The 24,689-nt window shown below is 42.5% G+C and overlaps 1 protein-coding gene across 1 annotated transcript in view; it reads left to right on the plus strand.

The window, feature by feature from the left end:
* SUMO1 (small ubiquitin like modifier 1) overlaps positions 1 to 20,365 on the plus strand; it is a 38,492-nt gene extending 18,127 nt beyond the window's left edge. The window contains exons 4-5 of the mRNA XM_085877888.1: positions 9,208 to 9,279; positions 20,023 to 20,365. Coding sequence (XP_085734014.1) covers positions 9,208 to 9,279; positions 20,023 to 20,088 — 138 coding nt within the window. The 3' untranslated portion in view covers positions 20,089 to 20,365. The remainder of the gene's footprint in view (positions 1 to 9,207; positions 9,280 to 20,022) is intronic.
* Positions 20,366 to 24,689: the final 4,324 nt, after the last annotated feature.

Genomic DNA, 24,689 nt, shown 5'->3' on the forward strand with positions numbered 1-24,689 from the left:
TTCAGGTAGTGTTGTGAAAAAGGATGGAAATTTCTCCAAAAAACATATTACTAATTTGACCGACGCTGCAGCATGCATCACTCTGACATTGAAGAGAGGGCCCGTTGACACCAGGCACAACTTTGGGCAACACCTGGAGGGTAGATCGCATTGTTAAAACTAGAAGGGCACTTGGTAGAGCGCATACCTCTGCCACGCAATGCCTGATCCACGAGAACATATCGGGCCCAATACATTTTTGAAATATGCTATATATCATTTTTTGGCCCTCTCTCTCAATGGTAAGGAGTTAATTCAAAAATCAAATAATCCTCGTATCTGGATCCAGATTCAGATCTTAACCAAAATCAAATCGGTTTGTCCTTGTCATACACCCAACCATTGCACCAAGTTTTGTCAAATCTGTCCACAACTTTTTGAGATTGTGCTATGTATCGTTTTGGGCCTTCAATGGTGAAGAATCACAAAAAAACATTTTAGTAGCCGGATCTGGATTCGGATCTTCACCAAAATCTAATCAGTTCATCCTTGTCACACACCCAACCTGATCACCAAATTTCATCCAAATCCGTCCAACTTTTTGAGATATCCTGCACACAAACAAACAGACAGGGGTAAAAACATAACCTCCTTCACCTTTGGTGGTGGAGGTAATAACTCATTTCTGCAAGGTAACTGCATGTCTGTCATAGGTCAATGATTTAAGCAACCAAGTTATATCCACTGTAATTTAAAAAATATTGTAGCGTTTAACGGCTCGACCAGCCTCGAGCTCGTTGTGACAGGAGGTTATAATCCTGCAATGTACCGAACGGTTTTAACTCCTGCGGAGACGTTCCGAATTATGGTGGATGACATGCGTGAGGTTGAGAGAGAGACACGAGAACATTAGCTCTTGTAAAACAAATGGTTTTATTCCTGAAACAAATAAATAAATCGGGGAATGGTGATTGTGAGGAAATGACGGCGGGTTGGGATCGGGAAGAAAGGGGGAACACTGAATCGACAAATAAATAATTATTCCAGACAAGGATAATATAAGAAATCTAAAGAAACTAAGGCGCTTCATTCTGCACTTGATTGCGATGGGAAAGGAACAGAACCGGGGGTCTCTGGTGGTAGTGGGAGGGGGAGGATGGGTGTGGAGCAGCCCCGAGCAGGTGATGAGGGATGAAGAAGTGATGGGCAAGATGACAGGCTCAGGGTGGAGGCAGGTGTAGAAGAATTCTCAGTTCCTCCTGTACATTTGAGTCATTTCTTAAAAACAAACATGAACATATCGATTGTGGAGAATTCAGAGGAATTTCAATAAGCAACAGTCTTCCTCTGATTCTGCCGTTCATGGACTTTTTGAGTTCTTATATAATATGCAGGTGAAAAAAGGGGGGGGGGATTAGACGATGAGAATATCTGGTCGTCCTCAAGACAGAATGACACCATGGCTGAGTTTTTGGGGTTCAGGGGAGGGATCACTCAGCCTTGTCGCAGCAGCCATTCGGAGGTTAGCTTAAATTCAAAGGGCTGGGGAATATTTATGACCTGAAGGTTGAAAGGAGTTCTGGACATTAACTTGACACGCACACGCACACGCACACGCACACGCACACGCACACGCACACGCACACGCACACGCACACGCACGCGCACACGCACACGCACACGCACACGCACGCACACACGCACACACGCACACACGCACACACGCACACACGCACACACACACACACACATTCCATTTAAGCTGGACTCCTGCTTCCAGCCAGACTTTCAGACACCAGAATATAATTATTATTTATACAAGAATCCCTTAAGCTAAATAGATGATTCTATTCTACTGAATAAAGATTAAAGATTATTTGAAAGGCCAATCTGTTTTGGGAAACAAGGGTATTTTACTTATCAGACTGGTAACCTTCCAATACAGTCAAGAGATACAAGGTCGTTTAAAATGCAAATATATTTGTTATTAAAATAGATACATGTTCAACCATGCAGATGTAATAATCATGTTGCATGTGAATACATTTACCATTAAAGGGTTATAACAACACATTGTGCTATATGCTAAAAAAGCATTTACTTTTTCAAGTTAAATATCAATCAAATTTAATAGCAACATTTTTATTTTTTATTTTTAACACCCTTAAACCTATTATGCTAATTTTGGAGAAATTTGCATCGACACAGGCAAGCAGGACTATTTCCTCAGAGCCCTCCTCACAACGTCTTGTCCTCAGCACAAGCAACACCTCAGCACCAAAGTTCTCCTTTTGAACTCGGTCTCCTCTGAGCTCGATCCTCTCTCTTCTCCCCTGGCAACCCCTTGGAGGCATTCATAGCTCTGCCCCTCTCTCTTGCACTGTCTCCTGGCGCCTGTGGTAGATGTTTACACACTCGTGTGCAGCCTTGTGGCTGCTCGTTGCCTCATTGGTTAGACGCGGCTATGCCGTTAATACAGTGCCCCTATTACCAGTGCACTGGTGCTCATTTCACTGACCTCGGAAGGATGACAGGCTGAGTCAACCCCCACATTGTGTTAATTCGGCAGTCAACAGGGGCTTGAACTCGGGACCTTAACGTCCCAAGCCAGCCACCTTAACCACTAAGCCAACATCAGGCTGGTAGATGTTTACAAAAGGGTTATACATACAATTTCCTTCACCATAATCCTTCATTAATTATTACCACGCACCATCCCCTGGTGCACATTCAAACAAAACGATGCTCAAGCTGACGTGTCCTTACTTACTACATCGAGATTCGCTAACTACTCGTACACAGACCATGCTACTCCATACATTTCTATCTGTTCTATAGAAATGTCTAAACCCTCCCCACACACAAACGCAACACAATGTACTTTTTTGGGATTGGTAAGAAACAAAATGTTTTGCACAAAGGATACTTCTTTTCTTTTATGCACTGGGAAACAACCCGTCGTCCTTTTTCTTTCGTGTGCAGCACAAGGCTGCAGAGTAGCATCATTGGCTGAGAGTGCGGCTGTGTTGCTGATGCAGTGCCCTTTACGTTGTGGCAGGAATTTGCAATTTGTTCATGGTGCCGGCAATAGCTCACCTACTCTTTGTGAAGGACACCATGGGATCTTTAACGGCCACCAACTAATGCCTGCAGATTGGATGCCCAGTTTAACGTCCATCCAAGGGACGGTACACACATTGAATCACCCTGCCTGTGAAACACCAGAATGACAGTTTATAGCTGGGTCAGGATTCGAATCTCGACTATACTGCTTAGAAGATAGTTTACCTAAATGTTTGTGTGTGCTTTGGTGAGTGTTCCTAAATTCAACCACCGCTCAGCTCAGCACCAAAGAACCTGTCCTTACGGAGGGGGAAATTTTATTATTATTTTTTGTTGTTTCTTCCCCCCCGCCAAATTAATTTCCCCAAAATGGTGGAATTTTATTATGTTTTGAAAAAACCCTCACATCAGGAGCGCTGCTATAAAGGCCCGGTCACATCTTGACGTTTTAGCCAGCGATGGCAACGTATTAAAATGTATGTAAAACGCTGGCTTACGTTGAACTTTTGATGGTTTTTTTTAAAGATTCGGACGTATTCATAGCGACTTGGTCTTATGTATAACGCATTGGTAACGGACACAGAACGTTTCGTTGTGTTATAGATAACTTATACCAACGAATGCTGAACCTGTTGTCGGCCTACACAACCGATGCCCAACGATAGTCTAACTTAGGCATAGCGCGTTGCGCGCATCGCCGACGATGTCGTGACGTAGCCTATTAAAAGGCTGACTCACAACGATTCGAATCATAACTGCCGTAGAAATGGAAGTGTCAACATCGCGGTCACACCTTGGCGATCTTGCCAGCGTATGCCGACCTAAGAAAAATGTGTCTAAAACGTTGGGGCACATCAAATACGGTATGAGTAAGTTTGGTATGCGTGAGTAGAACGCTAAAGTACGCTATCATACGTCATAGTAAGTAGAGTACTCAAGAAATTTTAAACATGTTCAAAATTTTACGACGTACTCGGCGTATGACACACGTTCCGCATGCGATGGGGATAAGTTTTACACACGATATGTAGACGCTTACACACGTCCACAAAGGCTACTTATAAGCTACTCATAAGTCGAAACACGTCGCGGTAATGTCTTTTTTACGCGAAACTTATTTCTAACTTATGTTTGACGTGCTTTGAACCAATTCTTTATGTAGTCCCAACACACATCGACGTATGTAGACGTATTCCAATGACGTCTTCCGGTCGACAAAAAAAGTAAATTAACGTGTTTCTTACAACTTTGTTTCTTACAGTAAATTTTCTTACAGTGTTTCTTACATCATCGCTAGTAACGTGTTTCTTACAGTAAATTAACGTGTTTCTTATATGGCAGCTTACAACTGCCATATAAAGACGTATTCCCAGCGGTTTTGGGAATTGGTATATAAAAATGCTGCTCATAAAAGGGGAACCCAACAGTGTTTTCGAGTCCTTTTTGAGTCGATGTCCATGTCAGCAGTAACAGTATCAGTATCAGTATCAGTATTAGTAGTAGTTTGTTCATGTTGGCAGTAGTAGGTGAGTGTGAGGGGGAGGGTGTGGATTATGATGGATCGTCCTTGCGTCCGCGTGTCCACGGGTAGGAGACATCTTTTCACCATTGTTAGAAGTTCTTCGCGGCTAATTTTTTATGGGGCTTTTTCAACAATGAGCTATAGCTTGTTTTTACGATTTAGGTCTATTCATAACGGGTTGGACAAATGCACAATGAACTAATAATGTGCATAGAGCGCTTTGATTACTTATAGATACGATATACCAACGAATAATTATCGTGAAGCCGGGCATAGTTCACAAACTATGCCCAACGATAGCCTAACTTATCCATATCGTGCGGCAGTTTATCTTTGCCGGTGACGTAGGGTTTGCTATTCATAGGCTGCCACTCAACGATTTAAATGGCTGCATCTCCACTATTGAAAGTAGACGCTTGTGCTCAACAATTGGATTTTTTTTACACTCAACGACTTTTAAACGGTACCACTCAGCTATTTTCATTGTTTACAATGAACGATTTAAATTGCTGTCACTCACCTTTGTTTTTTGACGCTGGCGCTCGGAAATTTTAATCGCTCAAACTCCACTATTGAAAGTAGACGCTTGCGCTCAACAATTGGATTTTTTTTTACACTCAGCGACTTTTAAACGGTACCACTCAGCTATTTTCATTGTTTACAATGAACGATTTAAATTGCTGTCACTCGCCTTTGTTTTTTGACGCTGGGGTTTGGAAATTTGAAGCATTTCTTCTGAACGTGTTAAAACGCTCAAACTCGACTATTTTAAATAGACGCTGCCGATGGACAATTGGAATCATAGCCAAGCTAGACATCGAAGTGTGAACATCCTCGTCATGCCGAAGAAAAGTTTGAAGAATGCTGCAAATAAGTGTCCTGGCCGTGGCCGTGGACGCTGACGCAAGGACGATCCATTATACCGACGTCTTTCAGCCTATGAGTAACTTAAAAGTAACGTCTGTGTGGCAACGATCGCGTAACGTGCCAACAACACGTTAATCATAGGTTAGAAATAAGTTTCGGGTACGCTAAACATTACCTCGGCGTGTCTCAACTTATGGTTAACTTACAAGTAGCATGTGTTGACGTCTGTCAACGATCGCAGACCGTGCATACAACTTGTGGCCAGCGTAGCGGAACGTGTGAGTCATACGCCGGCATACGTCGTGAAATTTCAAGCATGAAAAAATTTGAGGACAACCAAAAAGTACAACGTTTAAAGCCAACGTACAACGACGTATGGCAGTGTTTTTCAGCGTGCTCTCAATGTTATCAAAACTTACCCATAACGTATTCAACGTGTGCCAGCGTTTTAGAAAAAAAAGATTCAAAAATCGGCATACGTTGGCTAAAACGTCAAGGTGTGACCGGGCCTTAAGATGCACATTTACGTCGTGAAATTGGGGTTCTCCCCTCCCCTAAACCCCGGGGATGAATTTTATTTTACTGCATAAAACCTTCCCGGGCACACCTGAGTACATCCACCAGTTTTCAACTCTGTGCAGCAGTTCAGGAGTGTATAGAAGTCAAACAAATGAGCTTCTCAAATTACAGTATGATGATCGGGGGGGGGGGGGGGATTCCGGTGCTTTTTGGCAGCATCATTTGGCTTGGACTGTTTTTTGGTGGTTGCACGCACCTCGTTTGGTTTAATTTTTAACCGGCTCAGTCATAACCTCTGTCTCTTAGGATCAGTTGGTAACTAATAAATAAGTAGCTGATGGAGTTGTTGAAAATTTGTTTTTAGCTTGCCTGTTCTAAGAACAGAGAGCTATAGCGATACCCCCGGCGTGAGCGGCAGCGTGAAAATGTTAAATTTTTTGTATTACGGAAAAACTCCTCGACGGATTTCGACGAAACTTGGTGGGGGGGTTAGGTATGGTCCAAGGATCATGCCATTAGATTTTGGACTTGGTCCCCCCCCAAAAAAAATTGTTAGAGAATTTTTTTTTGCATTTCTACATGTTTTAAGTGATTTCCAACACCCCCCCCCCAAAAAAAAAAATTGTTAGAGAAAAAAAAAATTTTTTGCAATTTTTTTCAACAAAATTTCGATTTCTTTTTTTTTGCATTTCTACATATTTTAAGTGATTTCCAACCCCCCCCCCCCAAAAAAAAATGGAGAAAAGAACTATAACTGTCAGCACTGTTGACATCATATTTAATGAATAAGATATAAGGTTCACTTGAGTGACCCAGCAGTATTGGCGGCGGAGGTTTTGCACTCTCCCGAGTGCTCTCCCTTGAGTTTTCTTTCTAATGTTTTTATCTACCACACTATTTTTTTTATACGCCCGACATATATATATATATATATATATATATATATATATATATATATATATATATATATATATATATATATATATATATATATATGTATATATATATATATATATATATATATATATATATATATGTATATATATGTATATATGTATATATGTATATATGTACATATGTATATATATATATATATATATATATATATATATATATATATATATATATATATATGTATATATATATGTGTATATATATGTATATATATGTATATATATGTATATATATGTATATATATGTATATATATGTATATATATGTATATATATATAGGCGTATTATGTGATACCGGTCGTCCGTCCGTCTGTCGTCTGTCTGTCTCTCTGTCTGTCCGTCCGTTCCTGTTCGCACTCTAACTCCCAAAGTTTTCAACTTTCACGTTCCATATTTTTACATAGGTACAGATTGTGGAGACGGTGTGTCGTGACATACGTTCGGCGTCTAAAGTGGTTGCCATGGCAACCGGGATGCTGTTTTCTATGTAGTAGCACAATTCTGTGTATACCTTCTTGTTAGGGTGTATATTGTGCTCACTTGCGCTCTTGTTAATGATTACAATATACAAATACATATTTTGCTTTATAATTATATTTCACTGCAATGCTTTATATAAAATATTAATTATTAGACTCGTCTTTTAAATACGATAAATGTATAAACAGGCGAGCATTGGGTGGCTTTGACACCAACTCTGGTTGGCATTGTTTTAGTGAAAAATTGTCGCCTCGTGATCGCCAAGTATGGTTCGGTGAAAGGAAATAGAAAATCGAACCCAGGCTCAATCCCAGAATTCCCTGTGTAAATGCCACTTTAAGCATGAGGGAGTTCGGGCTGATATTCTCAGCCTTAAATGGTGTGTGTCTGTCTATGTGTTGTGCGTTAGTTTATAGTTCCAAATTTCATTATTTCCTCCTTGAGTTAAGGAAGTATTTTCTCTACTATTATGTTACAAACTCTTGGTACAACTGTTCTTTGTAACTGCTGTGATCAGTGCTTTAATTTCTTAAAACTCAAGGGTCTACGACTAATTGATCCAGCTGCTTTAAATGCAACTACACTTTTAGCCTTGTACAGTTCAGTTTCATGTCTTTATGCTTCATATGCTGTCGGTGTTGATAAGCCTGCAGTACTATTTGGCAAGCTGCTTGCGACGTCGTTTCGATTGAGTGCATTAATGGAATTGCAAAAGTTTAATCAAAGCTTGTTTGTAACATTTTGTCATTGTGTTTGTTGGTTGTCCACCATGTTTCAGGTTCCGTCATGGACCTATGGTCCGTTTGGGATTGGGGGTGGAGGGGTGCTGCAGCTCAAGCTCGGGCAAAGGGGGGGGGGGGGGGACTTTGTCATCAACACCCTGGCCAAATTCCAAATTACTGCACAAACTCCAATCACCTACTCTTTGTGAAAGATACCATATAATCTTGAACCTCAACCAACAATTAATGCCGAGAGACAGGTGCTCAGGTTAATATCCATCTCAGAGATGACATGTATGTTGTTGCAATGCCTAGCCTGTGGATCACATGTTTATTGTTTAGTCGGGAGTCGAACCCGGACGAGACCGCTCGAAGGTAAGTACGTTATCTCTGTGCCCATCCTTGCAGTACTGTTTTTGTCATGCTTTCTCTCGACATGATGTTTTTCTTTTATCATTATTAAAATGATTTATTTGTGGTTCAGTTGAATCGGTTAATTATTAGATCATATATATAGAAATGATAGTAAATGGACAAAAAAAAACAAAAAACTTGTGGTTACATGATTGCATTTGATGAGTTTGAGTATTGTTGTAAAATGCTCTTGAAATTTGTCATCTTTTGAATGAGCACATTTGGCTCAAGTTAATTTGCCTTCACTCCTCAATCGGGTCTTGTACTTATTCACTGCCTGCCTTTTTTTTTCTTTTTAAATTCCGGGAGTGATCGAGAAATATGTATTGCGAAGATCGCATGTTGAGGTTGTGGTGATTTGTTGTCAACGATACAAATTTAATCATTCCAATGTTTACTTACACGTGCGCCTGTTATTATAAAATTGCTTTACACATGTTTATTATGTCACCTCCATGTTCAGGCCTCGAGTGAGTCCGTATTGAATTTCCCTTGGGCAACGCCAGCTACTTCTGCTCGTTTGTAATAAATCAAGAATTGTAATTTGTCTCAGGATTTTAGTATTACCATGTGTGTTCTGTTTGGATCATTTGAGTGTTTACTTTTCTGTATTCTTACACGTCGGTTTTTCTTTGAAGATGCAATTTGTCACATGACTTTACCACTATTCCGCTTTTTCTGCTTTTAGGGTGTTCCTCCAAACTCACTCCGGTTCCTGTTTGAAGGGCAGAGAATTAGTGACCACCAAACACCAAAAGAGGTACCTGGGGTCTTGAGGGTGGTTGTTTCATCGCCTGGAAATATGTGGTTGTTTATCTGCTGGATTTTTTTTTTCTCTCAAATTGCCTCCCAAGAACTAAAGGCCAAGTAAGATTGGGGTAAATCTGTTTAGTAGTAGGAGGAGGAGGAGGAGGTCGTGGTTGTGGTATGAGGAGGAGGATGATTACGCTGAGGAGGAGGATATAGAAGGGGGAGGTAAAAGGGTCTGGGGAGATTTGGGGAGTGCAAATATTTTGCCAAGCCCTTGTGTCATTCAAGTGCACAACTTTCAGTGTTGGGATTTTCGAAGATGTTAATCTTTTTTATTATTTTATCCCGAAATCTAAGTTAAGTGAAGAGCTAAATCACAGATAGCAAGTTCACAAATGATATTGCACATGAGTGGATGCTTGACAAAAAGGCAAGGGGTGGGAGGGAAAATGGCTCGATTTCTGGTAAAATGTGTGCAACCTTGGAGAGGACATGGGTTGGACTGGGTATAGACATGGGTGAAACTCGTTTCGTACATTATGGAAATACATATTTTTGTAACGACCCATATGGCAGTTTCCATATTTTCGTCATCATTAAAACCTGCCGTGATTATCGAGAATTTGGATGCTATTCCGATGTGGTGATTCGTTTCTTAACCCAATTCACCTGGATGGGGTATAATGCCAACGCATCATGACCATGATTATGTGAATTGCTCCCATTGTTTTTTCATTTTTTTATTTTGAGGTATTTTTGTAGAAGCCAGCCAGGTACAAAGGCTTGCTTGCGCATTACCGGATCAGATGACCGCAAGGCAGAAGACCGTCTGTCTATCTCTGTGTTACGTACTCTCCAGCAGATTCGTCTGTATTGGTTATCACGTTGGAATGGCATTTATATTTGTTTACATCATGAGTGTTCACATTTTATTTTGTTATATTAATGATATGGTATCAATTTGTGATTGGAATGATGTTTGGAATGAAAATATAGAGATGTCAAGTTCAAAGAAGATGGAGGAAATTATAAAATGAGGCAAGGAAAAGGAAAAGGCGGTTTTCACAATCAGAAATAGAAGGCTGCAACATTCATTCATCCCTCATGGGCGATTTATAAAAGCTACAGAAGACCACTTGAATTGTCACCGAGATGAGACTTGATATTCCTCCTTCAGGAGAATTCCTCTTCGATCATCCCACAAAAGGTCGAAGAGAACTTGCGTGCAATTTAGATCTGCAGGCATCATTCTGCTTTTCATCTATAGGAATAAAAGTGTGTGTGTGTGTGTGTGTGTGTGTGTGTGTGTGTGTGTGTGTGTGTGTGTGTGTGTGTGTGTGTGTGTGTGTGTGTGTGTGTGTGTGTGTGTGTGTGTGTGTGTGTGTGTGTGTGTGTGTGTGTGTGTGTTGTTATCTTGATGCATGGGTTTCAGAATGTGGAATGGAGTCCTCCCAGGGTGGGCTCAAAGTATCCACCTTCATTTTGGTCCGGGGTCATGATTCACGGACCAAGCTGTGAAGTTTTCTGTTTTCAAAGTTTTGTGCTGAGGGCTCTCTTCAGGATTACTACTGAGTCCAGGATGGCTTCCTACTGTAGTTTGCTTGTAGTAATATTCCCAGGGATGGTTTTTAATGTTTCTCTGAGGTTCTTTGTCATCATTCCCGTCGCTCCAACTATCGCTAGTCCAACTTTGGCATTCTTCAGCTTCCAGGATCTTTTCACTTCATGCTTGAGATTTTGGTATTTGATCATTTTCTTGATTTCTGCATCATTTGTCCAAAATCACTGGTATTAACCTGTGTTTTTTTTAAACACTTTTTTTTTTGTTACCTTGTTGTGGCTCGTATGAGGGCTAACACACAACGCACAGCAAGGGGGTGGGAGTAGGAATAACAAAACGGTGGAGAACAGAGACGTCAGGATATCTGTAGAAGGGAGAGGGATGGGGCGGGGAACACGGGGTAAACAAAATGGACATTACAGGGACTTTCAGGAAGGAAAGTAGGGAATTTGAAGAGGTGGATTTTGGGTGGATTAACGGGGGTAGAAAATATTGAGGATTTGGATGGGGGACGATAAGAGGTGGCGGTGAACAGCTGTTTTGAAGGCCTGGAGGGAAGAGTGGGATTGAACAGAGTGAGGGAGTTTATTCCAAAGGTGGGGAAAAAGAGGAATGAAAGGGTGAAGGTGAGCAGTGATTCGTGATTTTGTTAGTTTTACGAGAAGGGGGTTGTTGGTGGACCTTGAGCACTCTGCGGAAATATGGTGGAAACAAATCGCAGATGGGGGGGGGTGGGGGGGGGCGAGACCGGAGAGGAGACTGTAGAAGACAGAAAGACCACACCATAGGAAGAGTTTGGTGAGCAGGGCAGGATGACAGACCATATTCAAAGCACACGATATGTCTAGGGATATGGCTCTGTTTTCATGTCCGGCATTGAGTACCTCCATCCATTGTTGGGAGAGCAGAAGCAGCTTATCCAGGGTGGAGTAACCTGGTCAGAAACCAAATTGATGATCAGAAATCAAGCTGTTGGAGAAGAGGAAGGATTTAATGTCTGAAGCAATGATGGATTTCATAACTTTGTTGATTATTGGGAGAAGGCTGATTGGTCTGTTGTTGCAGGGATCTGTTTTTGCACCTTTTATGCAGGGCAGTAATGTTTACTGATTTCCAAGCAGATGGCAGATGACCTTGAACAAATGAGAGGGTGAGCAAGAGCAGAGGAGCAGGTTTTTCGGAGATGTGGGCTGAATGCCGTCTGGACCGGTTGCAGAATCTTGAGTTGAGGTTTGACAGCAAGCTCTCCACCTTGTCAGGAGAAAAGGACATAAAGTCCAGGGACAGTTGGGTGCGACTGGGTAAGGTGGGTCCAGAAAGTGATGGGTTTGGGACACAAGGTTTAGATGCAAACACCGAGTTTAGGCATTCAGCCTTTTCACATGCAGTATCAGCAGGGTGGCCATTTGAGGTAAGGGAGGGGATGGAGGGGGACAAACACCAGAAGCAGATTTGAGTCGACACCACCAGGATTTGGTGGAGGGAGGGAGAGAGAGAGGTTTGAGAGTTCAGACTTGAGATGGAAATATGTTGTTTTCTGGTTCTCCTGAGGGCACACACACACTTGTTCCGAGTTTTATGGAAGGAACTGAGATTACCCTCAGTTGTTTCCTTTTCAAGAAGCAAAGGCAAGTTGTTTCAGGACAACTGCCTTGCCATAAGCTTCAGTGTAAATGGAGTCATCACTGTTTGGTGGAAGGTACAGCACACATATAAACATGAGGTGGGAGTGGAGGGGAAGTTGTCGCTAGAGGTATTCCTTGAGGTGTGGGGGAGTGAGGGCATTGCATGGAGAGTGAGGAATCGAGTTTTTGGTGAAGAGAGCAACTCCTCCACCAGGACGAGGCTCAGGTCTGTCATTCCGGTGGAGGGAGTAACTGGGGAGTGATACTTGGGAGTCAGAGACGTCTTGAGGGAGGAAGGTTTCTGTTGGGCAGATTATGTCTGGCTTGTCAGTTGCAACTTGTCTGGAAAGATCTGTAAGGTTTGAGCGAAGGCCCCGGATATTTGAGGTCCACACTGTTCATGAAGAGGGAGGGGAGGGGGCTTTGGTTGCAGGGGATTGGAGGGGTGGGGAGGATAGGACAAGGGAGGAGGAGGGGCGGGGGGGAGGAGAGTTGTGTGGGGGATTGCAGAATAGCTAGGGGAGGGGGTCGGATGAGGAGAAGAAAAGGTTCTGTGGTGCTGGTGGAGAGAGGGGGGGGGCAAGAGTGGGCAGAAGGCAGTTGAGGATTTGAGGAGGTGGAATGATGAGATGGAGGAGAGAGGGCAGGGGAAGGAGGCAGCTTTGTGGATGTGAGGGCAGGCAATTTTGAGAAGGGTGAGAGGGGGGTGAATGATGGGAGAAGAGTGAGTGGGTAGAGTTGAGGGAGAAAGGTGAGGAGGGAGTTTTTGAGAAAGGTGAGAGGGATGTTTGGAGGGAAAAAGAGTGTGATGGTTGCTGTGAGAGGGGTGAGTTGGAACTGAGGTTGAAAATAAGAATGGTTAATGGAAAGCGAACACTCATTGCAAACTGGGGTTTAAAATTTTTTTAGGTCAGAAATGCGATTGAAGACATTCTTGATGGATGCAATAAAGGCGAATTTAGAGAATGCAGAGCAGAAACTCTGTAACAGTTTGACTTTTCGGCAAGGTTTGAAGGAAAGGTCGAATTGAGAGCAGTCTATTGAAATAGAAGAAGAGTCGTGAATTATGATACAGTAATGAGAGCCACACGTGTGAAAGAGGAAGACGAAGCATTATAAGAGATCGTTTTTATTATTATAATAATAATTATTATCATGATTATTATTATTATTATTATTATTATTATTATTATTATTTTTGACAGTTTTCACCAGATTCGGTAATGGAAAGGTTGCAGAAAAAATCGTGAGGTGAATGGTGAATTTCGATCTTAAACGCAGGGGGTGGAAACGGATCACGTGGTTACGGGAGATGCACGTGGCTACAGGGGTGTGTCGTCAAAAGTGAATTTATCAATTTATTTTAAATAAGTATTGCGTAACATTCGGAAAAGGGAAGATTGATGTGAAATCGTGGAGGTGTATGATGAATTTGGAACTGTAAACGCAGAGTGAAGCTGGATCGATGAAAAGTATCAGGAAGAGGAGAGAGAGACATGTGGTTACAGGAGGTGTATAGATAGAAAGGATACAAGGAAAATTACTACTTTGTGATGGATTATTGAAGATTAGGTAAGATGCGGGAATGGAATGTTGAAGGAAGAAATCGTGAAGGTAATGGTGAGAGTGGGTCAACTCAAGTCGAAGATGGTGTGCCGGCAGGAAAAAGAAGAAGAAGAAGAAGGATCGGGACTCGTGGGTATGCAGGAAGAAAGTTGGTTGTTTTTTTTCTTTTAAAGTTAAGACAAGAAACAGAGTGTTTTAGTTGGGAGGGATGGGGGCGTTGGGAAAGTTGGGAAAATAGGAATTGAAGGTAATAGGGAGAGAATACAAATAAAAACATCCCCTGCACCCAAAGCCTCCTCCCCTCCCTCTTCATTAACAGTGTGGTCCTCAAAAAACACCTAGAGGGGAAGGATGGGTAGGTCTCGAGGAACCCGATAAGACAAGGTGACGAAAGCTCACAATATAATACGATTTTTGAAACAAAACCGAACTAGGAACACAGTAACATGTAGGTGAGAAAATAAACAAGCCAGTAGGTGACATGGCTGCTCGCTCTTGATGGAAAGCTGGCCGACGCGACTAGCCGATATTCATGTACATGCTATCAATCAATTTAGCACAATAAATATGATTATCACAGCCCTCTTAGTTTGCGCCCAGAAACCCGCCTTGTGAAATTTCAGGCATGTTTCCAAAGAGACTCCAACAAATGGCAGCCCTGGTAATTCCATATTTTTTTTTTTTTTTTTTTTTTTTTTTTTTTGTATACCTTGGTCGAGGCTCGTATGAGAGCTAACACACAACTCACAGCAAGGAGGCATGAGACAAGAGGGGCGGGAGTGGAAGGGACAAAACATTGGGGAACAGACACAGGTGAACTGTGGAAGGGAGAGGGATGGGGATGGGACGGGGAACATGGCGAGGGGAAGATGGACATTAAAGGGACTTTCAGGAAGGAAAGCAGGAGAATTGAAGGAAGTGGGCTTGGGTGGATTATCGGGGGTAGAAAAGATCGAGGATTTGGATGGGGGAAGATAAGAGGTGGTGGTGAACAGCTGTTTTGAAAGCCTGGAGGGAAGAATGGGAAAGAATAGAGTGAGGAAGTTTATTCCAAAGGCGGGAAAAAAGAGGAATGAAAGAGTGAAGATGAGCAGTGATTCGTGATTTTGGTAGTTTTACCAGAAGGGGTTGTTGGCGGACCTTGAGCGCCCTGTGGAAATGTGGTTGGGACAAATCGCAGAGAGAGCAGGGGGGCAAGGCTGGAGAGGAGTCGGTAGAAGACAGAAAGACCACCGACCAACCTGCGGTGATTGAGTGAGAGGCCCAAAGACTCAGCTTCATTGCGGGAGATGCCAATGATCTTAAAAGCCCTGGTTTCGACAGCGTGAAGTCGAGAAAGGTGGGAGGCAGGAGCACCAGCCCAGAGGGGAGAGCAGTACTCCATCAGGCTACGGACAAAAGCTTTGTAAGTGGTCAGGAGCTCAAGAGGGCCGAGGAAGGACTTTGCACGACGGAGGATTCCCAGTCGGCGACTGGCTTTTGAGGCAAGGTTGGAAATGTGACTTTCCCAGGAAAGGTCATGGCAGATAGTGAGACCCAGAAGCTTGAAAGAAAAGACTTCTTCCAGAGGATTGTTGAGAAAGTGGATGGGGGGTTTTGTAAACGGTCCTTTCGAAGAGACATAGTGAGAGTGTGAGATTTGTCTGGATTGAAAGACATGTTCCACGTGTTGGACCAGTTTGTGATTTTATCCAGATCTGCAGTGAGCGAAGAAGCTGCTGCTTGCCGGTCTGAGGGATGACAGATGGTACGGCAGAGGGTGGAGTCATCGGCAAAGAGAAATAGAGGATTTTCCAGAGAGTCCGAGAGATCATTGATGAAAACCAGAAAAAGAACAGGGCCCAGAACGCTACCTTGAGGAACTCCAGCCTGCACAGGAAGAGGGGATGAAAGAACTCCATTTAGGGCCACACGTTGACTGCGACAGGAGAGGAAGTCTGCGAGCCATGAGTGGAGATGGCCTTGAATACCATGGGAAGAGAGTTTGGTGAGTAGGGCAGGGTGCCAGACTGTGTCAAAAGCACGTGATATGTCCAGGGATACGGCTCGGATTTCCTGTCTGGCATTGAGGACCTCCATCCATTGATGGGAGAGCAGTAGCAGCATATCTAGGGTAGAGTGACCTGGTCTGAAACCAAATTGATGATTGGAAATCAAGCCATTGGAGAAGAGGAAGGATTTCATGTCTGAAGCGATGATGGATTCCATAACCTTGCTGATGATTGGGAGAAGGCTGATTGGTCTATAGTTACAGGGATCTGTTTTTGCACCTTTTTATGCAGGGCAGTGATGTTAGCAGATTTCCAAGCAGATGGCAGATGACCTTGGGAAAATGAGAGGGTGAATAGAACAGAGAGAGGGTGAGCAAGAGCAGAAGAGCAGGCTTTGAGGACACGTGGGCTGATGCCGTCTGGACCGGTTGCAGAATCTGACTCGAGGTTTGAAAGCAAGCTCTCCACCTTGTCAGGAGAAAAGGATACAGAGTCCAGGGACAGTTGGGTGCGACTGGGTAAAGTGGGTAGAGATAGTGATGGGTTTGGGACACAAGATTTAGCTGCAAACACCGAGTTTAGACATTCAGCTTTATCACGTGTGGAATCAGCAGTGCGGCCATTTGAGGTAAGGGAGGGGATGGAGGGGGAACATACACCAGAAACAGATTTGATTAAACGCCACCAGGATTTTGAGGAGGGAGAGAGGTTTGAGAGTTCAGACTTGAGATGAGAAAGATGTTGTTTTCTGGCTCTCCTGAGGGTAGCTACACACTTGTTCCGAGCTTTGTGGAAAGAACTGAGATTGCCCTCAGTTGGGTTTGCTTTCCATGAGGCAAAGGCAAGTTGTTTCAGGACAACTGCCTCGCCACAAGCTTCAGTAAACCACGGGCGGGAGGAAGGGTAAGACAACTGAACACGAGAGGGGATAAATCTGTGCATGAGGGAGAGCAAGTTTCTTTGAAAGAATTCCCAGGATGAGTTGATGTTTGAGAAAGTAGTGGTAGGAGACCAGTCTGTAAGTTTGATGGCTGCTCGGAGACCCTGCCAGTCGGCTTGAGTGAAATGCCAGACTCGACGGCGGTGAGGTGGTTCTCTGATAACAGCCAGAGAGATGTCCACTTTAACAAGGACGTGGTCAGAAGAACCAATTGGAGCGAAGGAAGAGCAGCAGATATTGTCAGGGAAATTTGTCAAAATCAGATCCAGAAGAGATGGAGTACCATTGGTTGAGATCCGGGTCGGGAAGTTGACCGATTGAGTCAGTCCCAATGAGTCACAGAAAGCTTTTGCTGATGTCCCATGGCAGGTGAGAGAGGTACCCACACCTAGCCAACTGGCGTGATGACAATTGAAGTCACCACATAAGAGGAAGAGAGAGTTTGGATGAGAAGATAGAAGATGGTCCATGTTTTCGGAGAGTGAGGTGTAGATGGAGTCATCACTGTTCGGTGGACGGTACAGTACACATATAAACATGAGGTGGGAGTGGAGGGGAAGCCGAAGCCAGAGGTATTCCTGGGGGTGTGGGGGAGTGAGAGCAGTGCAGGGAGAGTGAGGAATAGAGTCTTTGATGAAGAGAGCAACACCTCCACCAGGACGAGGCTCAGGTCTGTCATACCATAAGAGGGAGTAACCATTTATCTATTCGCTAAAGATTTTATTTTTTTATAGGATGCTGTAAGACATTCTCCTTGGGCACAAAAAAACAGGTCCCTCGGAGGTCCAGTTTCGGAGGTATTGATTTTTTTTTTGTACAGTCCACAATAAGTGTACGATGTACGATAAAATATTTTAGCTGTTGCTAAGCAACGGAGGTGTGCATAGCAACCATTCATTTTTGTGTACATGCTTGCCACATTGTACACATTTCACCCAAGTTTCATCAAAATCGGACTCTTTCTCTTCGAGATATTCGCAATTAACCGTTTCTGAAATGTTCGACATGTACTCGCCCAAAACCTATCTCCTACAAATATTTTTTGTTAGGGCTGCAAATTGGCACAAAGGGAGCTAGATAGATTGCGCACAGAACTCTAAGCTTCGATTTTTCGATTTTTTTTTGATTTTTTTTTCGATTTTTTTTCCAATATTTTTTGACCACTTTAAAGGGCCATTGCTTTGCCGTTGCTTGGGCCCGGAGTCCCATATTCGAAAGCACATGATTCCCAGAAATATTGGTCCTACCTACCAAATTTCATTGGAATTGGTTGAGTGGTTTAGCCCCTACACTTGACCAAAGTTTCGTGGACAGACACAGACAGATGGAAATGTCCAGAATAAGGGTGCTCTTCGAGCAGCCAACAGTTGAAACGGGACAAATAACGACTCGAAACTTAACTTTGAAAAAGTTGGCAGAGAACCTGCAGTTGCTGCTGCAAACTCAGAACCGGAAGTCAAACTTGTATTGAAATTCCTGGAAAGACATGTGGTATTCAGTATTCATATCTTTTATGATAACAAAATGCTGTACTAACTCAAAATGATCTTCTCAGCAATGGATTTGTATTTATTTATTTGTATGCAGCCTCTGGCTGCTGGTTGCATCATTTTTTGGGAGCGCTGCTGTGCCACTGATACAATGCACCTGTTACCAGTAAGCTGGTCCTCATTTTGCTGACCTCAGAAGGATGATGGGCTGAGTCATCCCACCTGGTGTTAATTCAGGTGGGATGACTTCATTCCTCCTCCCACCTGGAGGACATCAGTTTGAACTCAAGACCCTAAGACCTCAAGATCTTAAGCCAGCCACCTGAACCGTGAAGCCAACACCAGGCGTAACGTGACTGGAATTTGTGGTTTTTCTGACCTGCTTCAACATTTGCGGTCCTGTGCTTCGCATATTCATGGTTTAATTTGAGGGGTGTTCGTGGTTTTTCATGGGATTTCTGATTTTCGCTTGTGAATTACGAAATACCGGGAACCTATCCCCCTTTTTCACATTGAAACAATGCCCCGACATTCACGGTATTTTTTTCAGGAACTTATCCCCCACGAATGTCGGGGTCTTACAACATTTACTCTGTATGTGGATGTATGTTTGTATATATGTATGTATATATATGTATATATATATATATATATATATATATATATATATATATATATATATATATATATATATATATATATATATATGTATATTGTAATATGTGGAGTGGGACGAGCACTCCCCCGATCTCCATTGGACATAGTCCTACATGTGCAGTTTTACTGTGTGAGACATAAACTGTGGAGATGCTCCCCATAAGTCAGGAGGTACGTCTGATTTCATATATATATATATATATATATATATATATATATATATATATATATATATATATATATATATATATATATATATATATATATATATATATATATATGTATTAGTTAATGGTCGGTCACAAGACCGACCTGGTTGTCCGGTTCGAATCCATTGTGTCAAATGATCATGACTGTCCCCCGCCCTAAAACTTCCTGTTGGATCCAGCGTCCAAAGCCATGTTACCGTGCAGATTGAAGTCTGTGTGCCGTGCCGGTGGCAATCACCTGGTGGAATATTTGGCTGAGCAACCAAGCCGTGCAATGCTGGCTACTTTCTGGCGATGCAGGACCGTGACCAATCTCTGTCTGACGGGTTACCTCTAGAGCCACCATATGAAACAGTTGGGGCAAGCAGGATAAATTGGAGACCAAGTCAGGTTTATACATGTATTGCAAATAAAAGACAAGAAACGAGCTCAGCAAACACAGTGAATCATCCCCAAATTACCCACATTGACACTCGTGACCACAAAACGGATCAGGTATGTACAGTCAACTTCACAAATTAACTTGTCAGCATTTGCTCAACAGAAGGGATACAATTGTGGCATGAGAAGCCTGCCATGCATCGAATGAGATGTTCTTTCTTGATTGACTACTCGTTGTTTTGGTTTGTTTGGTTCTTGAGATCTGGACAAGCTTTACCTTTAAAATATTTGTGATGTTAATTCATTGTTTCCTATTTATTTTCTCCCTTCTAGTTGGGAATGGAAGATGAAGATGTCATCGAGGTGTACCAAGAACAGACTGGTGGACTGTATATATAATAAAACTGCCCTCAAACACCTGCCTTTTCAAATGATTACTAACCCCCTTCAGCAATCTGTAGTTTATATTTGTTTTGTGAGTAGTCTTATTGTAGGACTTCCGTGGTTGTTCAAAGCTTTTTTTGGGCTGAAGATAAACCATGAACAAATGAATCTTGCATTTATTTTTGGTATAGTTTGGTGACGAAGGTAGCTGGAGTGAGTTTGCAATCTCTGGCCTCAACACCTCTTGTTCAGTTCATTTTTGTTTTCTTTTAAATAAAATTTTAAAAAGATTCCCACTTTGTTTCGAGAGGTTTCCCTTTTGATGTCTTCTTTGCCTCGCTCCCTGCTCATGTCCCCCATATTTTCATATCGAAAGCAGAAAATAACTTTGATGAAGTGCAAGCCCCTTGTTTGCCCACTTGGTGGTGTTTTCACTTCTCCGGGCTGTCTGGATGGGCGATTGTTTCCTTCGGTGGACGTGATGACCGCAATGGATTTTGCTGGGTGTTTGAGGAAAATCCTCAGCCTCTTCCTTCAGCCTGGTGTCATTGAACCATCCTTTTGTGCTTCCTTTCACCCAAAAACCTGTTGTAACAGAAAAATGAGGACATTGCCACTGAAAGGCAGATCTGTAGTCCGGTGAGAAAACCCAAGGCAATGGATGTCTTTTTTTAAATCATTAAATAAAGGTTCCTTAAAAATAAAATAATAAATAAATAAAACCTTCCCACTCCCACTCCCCTTTCCTATCCCTCCCCCACAATTTTTTTTAACCCATAACATAATGATGGAAATGGATGCCATTCTGTTGTCACGATGTTGGGAGAGCCATAAAAAAGATTTATTTTAGTATTTTTTTGCAAGTTATAAACAGATCGAGGCAGAGTTTTAAAATTTCTCACATGAAGACATTTTTCAATATATTGCGGAAGTCTTAATTCCAGACCAAATTTTATCGGCCATTGTTCAAACCCTGATTAAAACTTCCATCTTTTAGATCGATCCGGTGTACATTGTAAATGGTCTGCATTTTGTGTGGTTAGTTTTTTGGGGGTTGTCTATTTTATGCAACAATTGGGCAGAAAACAGACGTTTTCATTTTTGAAGTTTTTTTTTTTTTTTTAAACATGGTCGTCAATCTGCAATAAAACATTCTGTGCTTAAAACACAAATCCTTGCCTGTACTCGGTCTTGATATGTTCAGGTTTTATGGCATGTTCCTGAATTTATGAAAATAAACGTTTTTGTTACATTACTGTTTCTGTTGTTGCTTAACTTGCACACTTTTAACCAGAATGTCCTCGTTCTTCCCACCTGTATACTTATCCAGTTGTTACCTCCGCCACCGAAGGTGAATGAGGTTGGTTTCACCCCTTTCTGTCTGTTTGTGTACAGGATATCTTAAAAAGTTGTGGATGGATCCGGATGAAATGTTGTGGACAGGTTGGGTGTGTGACGAGGATGAACTGATAAGATTAAAATTTCTCACATGAAGATATTTTTCAATATCTTGCGGAAGTCTTAATTCCATACCAAATTTTATCGGCCGTTGTTCAAACCCTGATTAAAACTTCCATCTTTTAGATCGATCCGGTGTACATTGTAAATAGTCTGCATTTTGTGTGGTTAGTTTTTTGGGGTTGTCTATTGGTGGTTGGGTGTGTGACGAGGACAAAATGATTAGATTTTGGTGAAGATCTGGATCTGGATCCGACTCGTCTAATTTTTCAAAGTTATCTTTCACCATTGAGAGATTGTGCTAAACCGATATATAGCATGATATCTCAAAAAGTTGTGGACAGGTTGGGTGTGTCACAAGGATGAATTGATTCGATTTTGGTGAAGATCCGAATCCAGATCTGGATACGATAATTTGTTTTTTTTAAGTGATTCTTCACCATTGAGAGATCTTGCCCAAAACGATATAGTACTGTATAGCATGATATTTCAAAAATGTTTTAGGCCCGATATGTTCTCATGGATCAGGCATTACGTGGCGGAGGTATGCGCTCTACCGAGTGCCCTTCTTGTTGCTACTGTTTTCGTACATGTATGTTCACTTTGTTCCTGTTCGTTAATCACTTCATTTCTCTTCTTTGCTGCTTCCCCAAATTTACAAGATACAAAAAACGATTTCTCAACAGACGAGCCTAGTTCAATATTCAGAACCGCTTGTCAGTTTGTTTTTTTTTTTTTTCCTCTACTCGTGCGTCCTTTGTTTGGTTATCACCCTCTGTATCCCTGGTCCCATTGTTCCATTCTTACCTGTAAGTTTGTCAGTTTTAATCCTTGCCCTCTTCTCCATTTCTTATCTGTGCTGTTCACATCTGCTCCATTGTTTGCTTGGTCTCGATACCCATTTGTAATTCAGCTCTTCCACAAGTATTCATGTCTACTAAAACTCGGCATTGGTCACCTTGAAGCTATCTACTATGTCAGGTTTAACTTCCATTTTAACGCTTCATTTGTGATGTCTGAGGCTGACGGGATGGCCTCGAGTAGCAGTTGGCCATGTGAACTTTGGGAGTCACCTCCTCATTCTCTATCGAGGAGCTGTGGGATCCTTCATCAAACAATGCATAGGACACCTACAAAAATTGAGTAACAGGAACCGTTTAATTATTTTTATTGTTTATTCACATTCAATGCGGCATCTCATAGGACATATTTCAACGACACCAAAGGACATTACCACAGATTGTTCAATTTAACGTTAAAAAAAAAAAAACTGCCCAGGTAACGAATGGCAAGTGTTCAATTCTTTAACTGAGCTGAAATGTTCTGAAAATGTGGCACTGTCTTTGCTCGAGTCAACCAGAGATAATCTTGCATTGCCAACTTGTGACTTCAATTTGATACAATGCAGAGAAATTGCTCTCAGAAATGTAGACCTATTAGCCAACAGGATGTGAATTGCTATATCCCTCGTTTTTGGTTACACATTCACCATATCACATCAGAACTCTTCAATTTTCTTCTCCTTAAAGGTGTCTTTGGCTGAAGAATTGTTGACTCGTTCAAAGAACACTTCTTGAACTGCTTCCAGAACTTTGTCACCATCACAAATAAATGGGTTTCTCGCCAATTCCATATTCTCCCTCTCCAAATCTGGAAAACAATTGCGAAACTTCTTGATGAGGGCTGGTGAAGTGTTTTTTGAACTGTTGAACACCATTAAGTAACCATTCGTTGGCAATAACCTCTGAAATTGGGGAACATCACAATTTCCATGCTCTATGCGATGCCTCCAAAGGCAGTCACCGACTGGGCATCCTCCATCGTGTAAAGTCCTTCCTTCCTTGGCACACCTGAGCTCCTGACCATACAAAACTTTCGTCCGTAGCTTGATGGAGTGCTGCTCTCCGCTCTGGGCTGCTGCTCCTGCCTCACCTTTCTCGGCTTCACGCTGTGGAAACCAAGGCATTTAGGATCATCGGTATCTCTCGCTGAGTCTTTTGGCCTCTCACTCTCACCGCAGGTTGGTCTGTGGTCTTTCTGTCTTCTACCGTCTCTGATCTGGCCTTCCCCCTTCCCCCACTCTGTCTGAAATATATCTTCCTCCCCCCCCCCATATTTCCCCAGGGTGTGCATGGTCTACCAGCAACCCCCTCCCCCCCTTCCAATAAAACTACCAATATCAAGAATCACTGCTCACCTTCACTCTTTTATTCCTCTTTTCCCACCTTCAGAACAAACTCTCACACTCTTCAATCCCACTCTTCCCTCCAAGTCTTCAAAACAGTTGTTCACCACCATCTCTTATTTCCCCCCCCCCATCCAAAACCTCGATCTTTACTACCCCCGCTAATCTACCCCAAACCCACTTCCTTCAAATTCCCTGCTTTCCTTCCTGAAAGTCCCTGTCGTGCCCGTCTTGTTTACCCTGTGTACCCCCATCCCTCTCCCTTCCACAGATCTTCTCACGTCTCTGTTCCACACTTTTTTTTCCCTTCCCTCTCCTGCTCCCCTTGTACGTTCTGTGTGTTAGCTCTCATACGAGCCTCGACAGAGTATATAAAAAAAAACGACCCCAGCAGTGCTGAAAGGTGGGAATAGCTCAACAATGGAAGAAAAGAGTTGAAAATCACCAGAAATTAACTTTCTTCATTACACAAGCAGCAGAACCAGAAATGGGTCTTCAGTGCTTGTGCGAACAAGTGCTTAGGTGTGTTCCATTACCAATCAGCTTGTAAAGAGCTCGCCAAGTCACTTAATACCCAAGCAAGCACTCCAACGAAACGGTTGATAAGGAACGGCAAGCTCGGCAAGCGAGAGTAAGCTGATTGGTACTTTTGATATTTTAAGTTTATTTGGAAAGATGTCACAAAAAGGTGGAACTACGCTCAAGCTGATATATATATATACTGGGTGTAGTGGCGTGCGCCTGTAATCCGGCCACTTGGAGGCTTGGGTTGGAGGATCGCTTGAGCACAGGCGCTCTGTGCTGGGCCGCGCTATGAGAGGGTGAAGGGCAGCCCAGAATCATGGCGAAACCCAATCCTTATTCCCTTATTCCCTGTGTCGTAAGAGGCGACCAGGGTTGCATCAGGAAGGGAATCCAGTGTAAAACCTGTGCCAAATCAGTAAGCGGATCATAACTGATGATCCGCTATAAT

The sequence above is a fragment of the Eptatretus burgeri genome, chromosome 4 (genome assembly GCF_056783735.1).
Source record: "Eptatretus burgeri isolate ZD-2024b chromosome 4, Ebu_testis_v1, whole genome shotgun sequence".
Classification (NCBI taxonomy): domain Eukaryota; kingdom Metazoa; phylum Chordata; class Myxini; order Myxiniformes; family Myxinidae; genus Eptatretus; species Eptatretus burgeri.